The sequence below is a fragment of the Dipodomys ordii genome, unplaced genomic scaffold, assembly GCF_000151885.1.
Source record: "Dipodomys ordii isolate 6190 unplaced genomic scaffold, Dord_2.0 Scaffold218, whole genome shotgun sequence".
Lineage (NCBI taxonomy): Eukaryota > Metazoa > Chordata > Mammalia > Rodentia > Heteromyidae > Dipodomys > Dipodomys ordii.
Window position 1 is genome coordinate 473389 of NW_012267434.1, and position 12690 is coordinate 486078.

General features: G+C 40.9%; 1 protein-coding gene across 1 annotated transcript; it reads left to right on the top strand.

The window, feature by feature from the left end:
• Positions 1–4334: 4334 nt before the first annotated feature.
• Positions 4335–8346, top strand: Rnase10 (ribonuclease, RNase A family, 10 (non-active)). Its single transcript, XM_013035687.1, has 2 exons — positions 4335–4498; positions 7691–8346. Exon 2 carries the CDS (start codon positions 7696–7698, stop codon positions 8344–8346), a length of 651 nt encoding a protein of 216 aa, XP_012891141.1. The 5' UTR covers positions 4335–4498; positions 7691–7695.
• Positions 8347–12690: the final 4344 nt, after the last annotated feature.

Sequence of the window (12690 nt, forward strand, 5' to 3'; positions counted from 1 at the left end):
TCTATAGACTGTGTCAGCTCTAGAAGAATGTGGTACCAAACTGGTTATGGTCTGTTTTATTGTTTATACATTATTAGCAAAACTCCTTTGACATTACAGATGTTGTCCAAGTCACTCTTGTAAAAAGAACAAGACAATGTGTAATAACTCCCTCAGAAAGCAGTAATCCATCTTCAAGTAGACCCAGAGCTACTTAGGGCCTGAACAGGTAAAACCCAAGTCAGGCCAGCATGGTGACATATATTTATAATCCCAACATTCACAAGACAAGATGGAAGATTATAAGTGTGAGGTTAGCCTGAGGTACCTATCAATACCCTGTGTCAAAAAATCAAAAGCTGTGTTTGAACGAAAAAATTTCTCATTTGGCTAGGCTGGTGCTCTATCACTTAGAGCTATATCTCCAAGCCCTGTGTTAGGATGGTCATTTTTAGAGTCTCATGAAATTTTCTTTTTTTAAATTTTTTTTATTTTTTTGGGGTCTGGTTGTGGGGCCTGAACTCTGGGCCTGGACGCTGTCCCCCAGCTCTTCAGCTCAAGGCTAGCGCTCTACCACTTGAGCCACAGCGCCACTTCCGGCTTTTTTCATTTTGCTTATGTGGTGCTGAGGAATCGAACCCAGGGCCTCAGGCATGCAAGGCAAGCGCTCTACCACTGAGCCACCTTCCCAGCCCCTGAGTCTCATGAAATTTTCTGTGTGGTCTGGCCTTCTACTCTCAATCTGCCAAGGAGTTAGAATACAAGTATGAGTCACTGATATCTGGTTTCTACTAGGTCTTTACTACTAAGACACAGTCTGTGAGGCTGAAGTAAGATAGGAAGATCATGAGTTCAAGGCCAGCCTGGGCTATAGCAAGACTGTCTCAAAAGGAAAAAAAATAGCTCTATCTTAAAACAAACAAAGAGTTTGGGGTAGAGAGCTTACCTAGAATTATAAGGACCTGAGTTCAATTTACCACTGTAAAATGAAAATGAACAATGAATGTAAGATGAAAAATGAATATAAAATATTATGAACAAAAAACAAAGTAAATAAACCTCTTGAAACACTCTCATGCAAACTCATGATTTTAGATGCCCAACCATGTGCTAATATCTCCCAAATTTATACCTCCAGTTCAGTCTCTTCTAAACTGCAGACTCCTAATCCATTATACTCAACTATCACTTGATAGCTCATTTGTTCATTCATTTATTCATTTTTTGGGATTGAATCTAGGGCCTTATCCAGGATAGGCACATACCCTACCACTGAAGTACATATTCATATCGTGTGTATGTGTTAGTGTGTGTGTGTAGTGTGTGTATCTGTGTGAGCACCGGGACTTGAACTCAGGGCCAGTGTGTTGTCTCTTAGCTGGAACTCTATCACTTGAGCCACAGTTCCACTTCCAGCTTTTTGGTAATTAACTGGAGATAAAAGTCTCATGTACTTTCCTGTCTGGGCTAGTGTACAGCCATAATCCTCAGATCTCAGCCTGTTGAGGATTACAACCATGAGACACTGGTGCCTGGCTCAGCCTAAAACATTTTGTTTTGAAATAATTATTGATGAATAGGAAATTGTAAAGATAGTATACAGAGGTTTCATGAACGCTTTACTCCATTTCTGCTAGTAGCTACATCTTACCTACTATTGTCTAATATTGAAGTAGAAAACTGATAGCACATTGTGTGTGTATGTGTGTGTGTGTGTATATATATATATATATCTGTCTGTGTGTTTTTATTACCTGTGATGATTTACCTAACTCTGTATGGGATTGTAGCTCTGCAGTAGAGCACTTGCATGGCATATGTAAGGCCCTATATTCAAGCCCTAACACCAAACAAAACAAGCCATTGGTAACACAACCCATGTTATACAAATGTAATAATCTAGTATATTACCATTTGATTTTTTCTACTCAGGACTATGCAGATTGTTGCATGTATCAATATTAATTCCTTTTTATTGCTGCATAGTATTCTGTAGCACACATGTACTACAGTTTAATCCCTTCCTTTTGAAGGCATTTTCATTGCTTCCATTTTCATTGGCTATTCTGCATTGAAAATTACTATTTTATATTTGTATTTGCGTATCTGTAGGTATATATTTTCACTTCAGTGGATTGAACACCTAAGGATGAAACTGATAGGTTGTATGATAAATATAAATTGAGTGTTTAAGAGCCTACCAAACTATTTTAAATAATGACTACAATTTTTATGTTTCTACCAACAATGTTTGAGAGATCCAGTTTTTTTTTTCAACCTTACCAGCACCTGGAATTTTATTGCAGCTACTCTGACAGTGGTATAGTGGTATCTCACACTCCAGATCTTAGAAGTCCTCTCTGCAATTCTATCCTCTCTGGTACTTTGGCCTACTCTGCTCAGGGAGACTAACCCTCTCCAGGGAGTACTTTGGGCAAATCACAGAGTTCATCTCAGTTTTTTCCAATCTATTAATCTTCACTATCCATTCATTTTTACAAATAATAGCATTACTTTCAAAAAATCTAAAGCTTAGATGGATCATCAAGTTTCTAATTGAGGTATCAGTGCTAAGGGTGTCAATCCTACACTTGGCTTAAACAAAGTCAGGAGTTCTGTTATCAAAACTTCATCACTTCTTCTTTAAGTCACTTGCTTTATTTGTAAAATAGTCTAAATAGTCTTTATGAGCCTTAATTCTTACTCTAAGATTCCAAAACATTGTTTGACTGTTGTAGAACAGGCAGTGATTGTTGTTGGCAGTGCAGTTGTGAATATTTGCTAGTTCTTTGTGTATGTTGGGGGGCGGGGGGTGGGGCGGCCAGGATGTTACTAGGCTTGAACTCGGGTTTAGATGCTATCCGTCAGCTTGCTTGTTCAAGGTGGCTCTTCAGTCATGCCTTCACTGCCGTCCTTCTGGTGGTAAACTGGATATAGTCTATGGGTTTTCAAGCCCCAGTACCAGCAAAAAGAAAAAGAAAAAAGAAAAGAATTAAAACCTGTCTATATGTTATGCTTAGATCCTTTCTTAGATCCTTTCTTCAAGTTCAAAGATTAATTTCAAATGATCTCTAGTAGTGCCAAAAACAGCTGGATAATAGGGCACCAGGTGATGACTATAATTGAACGTATTATTCCTGCCAACCTCAGACTGTTTTGATTTTTCTTTCCATGTAGTAAAGACAGCTCACCAGAATGGCTGGGCAGAACAGACACCAAAGAGGGACATCACAAGCAAATTGTGAGGGTGAAATGTAATAAGTGGTCAATGCTTGGATTGTAAATGATAAACATCTGTACTGCACAAACATGAGCCAGGCAGATTGTATAGATCACAGAAATAGCATCAGGCCCATTTGAAAATCCCAGTGTGAATTACTAAGGAAAAGTATCTTCCTAAGAGGCTTCCTAAAAGAGAATTTTTACATTGCTTAAAAATCTTCAAAGTGCATTTAGATATAACTTATGATATCAATGTTGGCTAAAGGAGTCCGCTTTAATGTCCACATTATAATCTTCCTGGTTTTACTCATGTAGGATATGGGAACTGATGATGACTGTGCTTCTTTGGAGAATCTCTAATATAAGACCGATATAGGACTAAATAACCAGATTTATAAAATCTGGCTGTTCTTATTGGCAGGTGATAATGATGATGGTGATTTTGTGACAGTAGTGGGGGCCTGAAGTCACAGCCTGGATGCTGGCCCTTAGGTTTTTTTTGCTGAAGGCTAGCACTTGACCCCTTGAGCCACAGCTCCACAGACTTTCCTGTCCCAGCTGGCTTTGACCCTCCATTCTCAGATCCTAGCCTACCAAGTAGTTAGGTTCACAGGCATGAGCTTCCTGCACCTTGTGGCATGTGGATTATTGGTTTTAAGATGGATAAAAGGAATGGAGAATAGAGGGCTAGGTAAAGGTAATAAATGCAAGTGACAGTTTATGATTAACTTAAATATTCCAAATCGTTCAGTAAAGTCATGATACAGTTGAAAAAAGTGAAAAGCAAAACAATTATGTTGGAAGGATGTAAATAAAGGGAAACAATCTTAACATTGCAGAATGACAAAGAATGGTAGAAGGAGGAACATGTGGGAAATGTAAGAAGACACGACTGGAAACTTACGCACAAGTTCAGACTTCTGTAAACCACAGGCTGGTTGGTGGGTGTAATGCATGATCAGAATGATTTATTGATGAAATAAAACTGTCTGCTGTTCTCCAGGATTGAGACATTTCCTGTTTTGGATGTCTGGTTCTGTTTCATTGCCTCAAATAGCCTTACTTCAAAGTTTTGGTTCGTGGGAGCAGGAAGGCAAATTGATTCAGGGATGGGTGGGAAAGAGAGAAGAAGAGTGGGCTAAGGAAGTCTGTCTGTGTTTAAGAGGCATGGACACAGGAGATCACCATGTCTTTGGACACTGGTGGCTGGGGTACTGCTCACAGGTGAGAAAGCCTGAGAGGGAAGAACTTAGAGAACAGGAAGACTCAAGAACTTCTGAAGTTCCTTAGTGTGTAGGTAAGGCACAGTTGTGTTGGGTGCCCTGGGGAAAAATATGGGCAATTCTCAGTTGTCCTTATAATTTTTTTTATATTTTAAGTTTTATAGAAAACTTACAGTAAGAGAAGCTAGAAAGGAAGGAAGCTCAATGCTATTTATCCAGATACATAATTTAAAGTTATTTTTCTCAACTTTATTTTCTTCACATTCCCTGTATGCATGTACTTGCACACACATGTATACATCCATCCATCTATCCATCTATCCATCCATCTATCCATCCATCTATCCATCCATCTATCCATCCATCTATCTATCTATCTATCTATCTATCTATCTATCTATCTATCTATCTATCTATCTATCTATCTATCTATCTTTTGGGACCAGTCCTAGAGATTAAATTCAGGGCCTGAATGCTGTCCATGAGTTTTTTGCTTCAGACTAGTTAGTGTTCTACCACTTGAGCCACAGTTCCATTTAGGGCTTTTTTTTGGTCATTAATTTTATTTTGATCATTAATTGGAGATAAGAGTCTCCTGAAAAAAAAAAAAGAGTCTCCTGAACTTCCCTGCCTGGACTGGCTTCAAACCATGACCTTCAGATTTCAGCCTCCTGAGTAGATAAGATTACAGGCATGAGCCACTGAGAGTAGGTGCATATGTAGGGTTCCTTTAAATTTCAATATGCTTTTTTTTGTGTGCAAGTATTGTACTTGAACTCAGAGTGCTGTATCTCACTTGGCCTTTTCTGTTCAAAGCTGGTGTTCTACCACTTGAGCCATGCTTCCACTTCTGTTTTTTGCTGGTTAATTGGACATATAGTCTCTTTGATTTGTCTGCTTGGGCTGGTTCTAAACTTCAATCCTCAGATTTCAGCTTTTTGAGTGGTTTAGAATTATCAGCATAAGCCATCCAGCACCTAGCTTCAATGTGTATTTTTAAAAAGCAAGGATATTCTTTTAATCAGAGTACATTGTTAAAATTTAGTATTGCAGACACAGATATAATACAGAACTGTCCTTTGATTTTACTACATATTTAAATAATGTTCTTTTTTGTTTTATTCTTTTGGTTCATAGGTCTCTGATAGGGGTGTGAGGTACCTCTCACCAGGATATGTGTGTGTGTGTGTGTGTGTGTGTGTATTTGGGGAAAAAACCCACAGTGTACTGCATGCACAGCAAACTCTCTACCAGAGCTTTAGCCCAGCCCTCAAATTTGGATTAGAATCTTTATTTTTCTAAGAACTGTAACTTTTTTTTTGCCTCTTTTCAAATCTTATTTTTATATGTATGTACTTTTTTTTTTTTTTTTGCCAATTCTGGGGCTTGAAGTCAGGGCCTGGGTACTGTCCCTGAGCTTCTTTTGCTCAAGGCTAGCACTCTACCACTTGAGCTACAGCACCACTTCTGACCTTTTCTTTTTATGTGGTATTGAGAAATTGAACCCATGGGTTCATGTATGCTAGACAAGCAATCTACCACTAAGCCACATTCCCAGCCCTGGAATCTTTATTTATTTTTTATTTTATTTCATTTTAAATTTTGGTGTCAATCCTAGGGCTTGAACTCATGGTCTTGGAGCTGTCTCTGAGCTTGTCTACTCAAGACTAATACTCTACCACTTGAGCTACAGTTCCACTTCTGGCTTTTTTGGCAATTAATTGGAGATAAGAGGGTCACTGGTTTTCCTGCTAAAGCTGGCTTCGAACCTCGATCCTCAAATCTCAGCCTCCAGTTACAAGTGTGAGCCACCAATACCCAGTAAGAATCTTTAATAAGGGAATCACAAAAGGTTAGTTGTTTAGCTCTCTTTGGTTTTATTCATACTGTGTTTCTTCCCTGGGGGTACAAAAGTAATGGACATGAATACTAAGAGGTCCTTTTTTTTTTTTGTCGGTTGTGGGGCTTGAACTCTGGGCCTGGGCACTGTCCCTACACTCTTCAGCTCAAGGTGAGCACTCTACCGCTTGAGCCACAGCACCACTTCTGGTTTTCTAGTGGTTAATTGGAGATAAGAGTCTCACAGACTTTCCTGATCAGGCTGGTTTTGAACCACGATCCTCAGATCTCAGCCTCCTGAGGAGCTAAGATTACAGGTGTGAGCCACTGGTGCCCGGCTAGAGGTCTTTTGTGGGAAAAGGAATATGGTAACGTGAGATTAAATTAGGCATAAAGCTTCAGCTTAGAAATGAGAATAAATGATGGTACTTTTTCTATAAATTTTTCTTTTCCTGAGGAGACTATTTGGATGAATTTGGATAAAAATAGATACATGCTCTCCTGTGATAATTCTAGTCCTTTATCAAGAATAAGGCTTCCTATAAAAGTTTCTCTGTATTCACTTGCCTTTGTAACTGTTCTCTTGATGATTTAGAAATAATTTAAGAATTAATTGGTATAGTCAAGCACTGGTAGTTCGTGCCTATAAATATGAATACTCAGGAGGCTGGGTGCCTATAAATATGACTACTCAGGAGGCTGGGATGTAAAGGCTGTGGTTCAAAGCCATCCCAGGCAGAAAAGTCTGTGAGACTGTTACCTCCAATTAGCCAGGAATGTGGGAGTGGAGTTGTGACCAAAGTGGTAGAATTCCAGCTTTGAGCAGAAAAATCAAGAGAGAATGTGAGGTCTTGAGTTCAAGCTCCAGGACACACACACACACACCACAGAGTATCATTGATGTTGACTTTTCTCATTGATTCCTCATATGTGAACCAAATGCAGAATTACTTTCCAGCCAAACACTACTGGATTATACTTGTAATCCTAGCCACGCAAGAGGCTGAGATATGAGGATCAAGGTTCAAATCCAGAAGGTCAAGAAAGTCTAGGGGACTCATCTCCAATTAACTACCAAAGTTAGATGTGATGTTATGGCTCCCATGATAGACCAGCCTTGAGCTAAAAACTAAGAGACAGGGCCTATGCCTGAGTTCTCAAGTCTCAGAACCAGTACAATAAACAGACAAACAAAATAAAAAATTCCCCTGGTCACTTTCCAATCTTGAGAATCCACTGCTTAGGCAGTAATGGGAAGTGCTGAGAAGCATGGGACAAATGAGAAAAGACTGCTAGGGGAGAGTGAGACAGAGAGGAGACCCAAAGCACATGTGGAAAGTTTTAGTACTGTTGTCTCTCTCTTGCACCACCCTTAGAGTCAGCTTGCATTTCACAACATGTCCTTCCATTTCCCTCCTCCCCTCTAGGCAACATGAAGATGACTCTGGTACAGACCTCTTTCATGCTGCTTTTGCTGCTGTTGGGTCTGGGCCTGGGCCTGGGGTTGGGGCTCCACATGGCTGCAGCAGTCCTGGAAGATAGTGATCAACTACTGAATGAGTTTTGGTCCAGTGACTCACAGGACAAAACTAGGGCCACTGAAGAGGGAGAAGGCACCAGAACCCCAGAAACCCTGGTGCTTAGCATTAAAGAAATGATGCGGCCTGGTGGTCCAGAAGAGCCCATCCTTGGTGAAGATGAAGTGGGAGGAAGCAAGATGATGAAGGCAGAGGCTCTTTTTCAGAGCAATGAAGACTATCTTAGGTTTGACTTGAGTGACAGGGAGTGTAATGCCATGATGGCATCCAAGAACCAGGGGCACAATCATAGCTGTGTGGCCCAATACACATTCATCCATGAAGACCCAAGTGTAGTCACAGCTGTCTGTAAGAGTCCTGTCGTTGCCTGTGCTATCAAGGGGGCCAAATGTCACAGAAGTCCCCGTCCCTTTGACTTGACAATATGCAAACTGTCCAAACCAGGACTAGTTACACCTAACTGCAATTACCTGACATTCATTATGGAAAAGGTCATTTATATAGCCTGTGATAACATAAGGAATACATTGTCATTAGAGCAGTGAAGTAGCTCATTCTTATTTCTCTCACCTGGTTCTCTTCTTTTTCATCTTGCTCTTCTCCTCTTCAAAATATTGCTGAGAAGGTTCTGGAAAAGAGGGTGAATTTTTTTTGGTTGTTTAACCTTAACCTACATTAATCCGACAAAGAGGTTCACTGTGACATTTCTACAGCTGTATACAATCTCAATCGACCTTACCCCCACCCCCATCACTGCCATCCTTCCCATTCCCCCTTCTCAAAAACAATTTTGATAGGTTTCTTTGCTCTATGTTCATCCCTGCAAATAAAGAATGGGCTATTCTTTATCATTGATTCTGAAAACGTGTCTCTTCTTTGCTTCAGGTTCATTCAACTCGTATTTGGTTTCTGAGCTCAGAGGTGACAGAATAATAACTAGTTTCTCAGGGTATTCTGTCTCTCCTCTCCAACTCCTGCCCTTGAAAGAGATAAGCAAAGAGCTGCTCTAGTGATGAACATGACCCTGCTTCAAGTCAGTTTCCTGTTCTCATTTGGCGTTGGGAGTGAACTGGAAGAGTTTAATGCATCCTTTATCATCTCCTTCCCTCCAATCTACCTTGAGTTACAATAGAAATCACACAGAGTCTTTGGAAATAATTCTTAAGCTTTGCACAATGTTACTGTCCCCTGTGAATGCAATTAAACAATTCTATCTATGCTTACATCTGGAAAAATCATGTGGATTGGATTCTTTCCCTTAGCCTAGGAAAACACTGGTTTGGAGATCTGTTGATAAAGCAGAGTGGGGTGCCGACATAATCATGCATGTGCAACTCAAGGACAACCCTCCCCCTTCTCTATGCTTCTGTCATTCCTGTCATCTTCATTCCCTGACTGCTTTGTTCCCTTCTACGTCTTTTTCCTTTGTTTCTTTCCCCTGTCCCCTTTCTTTCCTCTGTTCTCCTTTGCCTTTTCTTCTTCTCCTCAGGCCTTTTCTTTCTCTTTCCTCTGGATGTTTTTGGGAGAGATTCAGCCAGTAATAATCACTTTTGCTTTGCTTGGTGAGCATAATCCCATAATCAGAGTCTGGCCCGGGGAGGCGGGGGTTGGAGGAAAAAGTGGGTCTGAAGAGTAAGAAAGGCAGAGATGTTCCCCAGATTAGCACTTGGGCCAGGCACTGGTGGCTCATGACTATAATCCTAGCTACTCAGGAGGCTGAGATCTCAGGATTGTGGTTTAAAGCCAGTGTAGGCAGGAAAATCAATTAACCAGCAAAAACTAGAAGTAGAGCTGGGGCACAAATAGTAGAAAATCAGCCTTGAGAACAAAAGAAAGCTAAGGGACCAGGCCCAAGCCCTGAGTTCAAGCCTGTTGTGCCCAGATAGGGACCCTCAAAGACCACCAAGTAGCTGATTCTGATGCAAGCACATGAGAGTCATTTATTGCAAGCTCGAGCCTGGACTCCCAACCATCACCGACACCGAGGATCAGAGTTGAGAGCCCTGTCTTATGGGGTGGCAAGGTTTACCAATTTTAGCAGACATTTAGTCAGCCATTAACCATTTCATTTGATAGGGCAGCAAGCTAAACCACAAAAAATATGCTGGCAATGCAACACTTGGGGTCTCAGGGCTCTGGGGACTTTCCACCTTCTTGCTAATTGGCTGTTGCTAGGGGAACTTATCAGGTAGGGTGCAAGTGGGACATCTCTGGCCATTTCAGGGACCTAAGCTCATATGCTAGAAATAGGCCTTGTCTCAAATTAGAGTTTTTATGCACAAAATGGTGATTGTCCTGGTAAGGCTCTACAAGCCCTAATACTGGCACTTTTTTTTTTAAAGTTAGAGAGTTGGGGGAGTGGCTCAGATGATAAAGTACCAGCCAGAGAAAAGTTTCAGATACCAAGTTCCAGTGCTTGCCTTGCATGCATGAGGCCTTGGGTTCAATTCTTCAGCACCACACAAACAGAAAAGATTGGAATGGTGCTGTGGATCAAGTGGTAGAACACTAGCTTTGAGCTAAAGAGCTGAGGGACAGCGTCTAGGCCCAGAGTTCAGGTCCCTCCACTGGCCAAAAAAAGACTAGAAGGTACAAGATATATCATATAGCTCTTCTACTGCTGTAGAATGAATGACTTGGAAAGGAGTCTTATTCTCTTCCTCTTAATCACCTTTGCCCTTTGTTGTTCTGAAGAACAAGGAAATTGGCAAAAGAATCATTTCAACAAAGAACTATTAGATCTTCTTAAGGAGGGGTAAAGCTGTGGAGCTGCATAGAGAATGCAAGTGGCTGCTTCAGCCTACTTCTTAAATGTCATTAACTGCCGTTGGACATTCATGAGCCAAGGGAAATCTGAGAAAATGGTTTTGAGATTTCCTTCTTTCCTTAGGGCATTTTTTCAGCTGCACTTTCCTAGATTATAACAGTCTTGAGAGTCAGGAACATACATGAGAGACTGCATTTTGCTTAATGTGATGTAAATTTTTCTTTTCTCTCCTTTTCTTTCACTCCCCCCGCCCAAGTTTACTCTCATTTCCTTTATCCTTCCTGTTTCTGGAAGCAAAGTTTGAATGTTGTTATGTCTGGTATCCTCCCAGTCTCTCTGACTAAACATTTCTTTTTACATCTCGGACTCACCTCTGCTAGTGATGACCTCTTTGAATAGTGCTGTTGGGTGGGAAGTCTATCTCTGTTCTGTGCTGACATTTTGAAAGTAGACAGAGGAGTGAGAGTGATGTTGACCCACTCAAGACAGGCTTCTTTTCTTTTTGTGCCAGTCCTGGGGCTTGAATTCAGGCCCTAGGCACTGTCCCTGAACTTCTTTTGCTCAAGACTACTTTACACTCTACTACTTGAGCCAGAGCACTTCTGGCTTTTTCTACGTAGTTTATTAGAGATAGGAGTCTTAAAGACTTTTCTGCCTGGGCTGGCTTCAAGTTACAATCCTCACATCTCAGCCTCCTGAGTAGCTAGAATTACAGGAATGAACCAGCATCTTCCTGCTTCTTTTTATTTTATTTTATTTTTATGCTGACACAGGGCTTGAACTCAGGGTGCATACTCTCACTTAGCTTTTTCTCTCACGGCTGTCACTCTGCCACTTGAGACACAACTCCACTTTCAGCTTCTTGCCGGTTAATTGGAGACAAGCCTTACATGGATTTGTCTGTCTAGGTTAGCTTTAAATTACAACACTCAGGGGCTGGGAAGGTGGTTCAGTTGTAGAGTGCTTGCTTTGCATGCCTGAGGCCATGAGTTTGATTCCTCAGCACCATATAAGCAGAAAAAGCCAAAAGTGGCGCTGAGGCTCAAGTGATAGAGTGCTAGCCTTGAGCTAAAGAGGTGAGTGACAGCATCCAGGCCCAGAGTTCAGGCGCCATGACTGAAAAAAAAATACAGCCTTCAGCTATCAGCCTCCTGAGTAGCTAAGATTATAAGTGTGAGCTCCTAGCTCCTGGCCAGACTTCTTTTCTAACTCTTAGAGACAAATGATTACTTATGACAAGGGAGAAAATGAGAAATGGGATGAGAAGAAGTGGAAGATGAGTATCAAATGAAAGTAATTTGACTGGTAGATCCCAGGGCATTAAGATTGAGATTGGAAAAAAAGAGCGAGAATGAATATGAAAGGGGTCCAAGCCTGACTTCACCTTAATCAAAAGGCAATGGATGGAGGGACTGGATGGAAGCAACAGGAATCCTAGGAACTGAAAGGTGCATTCTACATTCTCTCACATGCAGACATGACTAACCTCTCACAGTTTCCTTCAGCTCCTCTTCTCAGGGTTCCCATAATGTTCAATAAAAAGTTACCCATTTTCCACTCTGATCTCTACTCTGTACAAATTTCAGTAGTCAGTTTTTAACCTGACAGTGGAGCTCAGCTCAGGAAAGCAATTTACTCCATAGGTGACTCCAGTGTCATGTTAAGACAAGACTTTGTGGATGTCTCACCTTCTCACGGCAGAAAATTAACTCATCATAGCTTATCATCTTTGCAGCCCAGTGTAAATGCTCAGCCCACATCCAGGTTCCTGGTTTCTTAGCTACAATTCCTAAGTCCTTTGAACTCTAGAAACCAAGTGGCTTTGAAAATTACAAGCATGAGAACCTGGTGTCTGGATCTTTTTTCTTTTTATTAGCATACATTAGTTGTACAAGAGGGAGTTCATTGTACCATGTGCACAGTATATTCTGATCAGCTTCACTCCTTCCCAGTTCTACATTAATATGTGACACGACTAAATTGATGGCATGAAGCTATCTTTCTTTCTTCATGATATGTGACCATTAGACATTTCATTATGGTAATATAATTGTGGTAGTTTGTGTGTGTGTGTGTGTGTGTGTGTGTGTGTGTGTGTGTGTGTGTGTGTGTGTGTGATTGT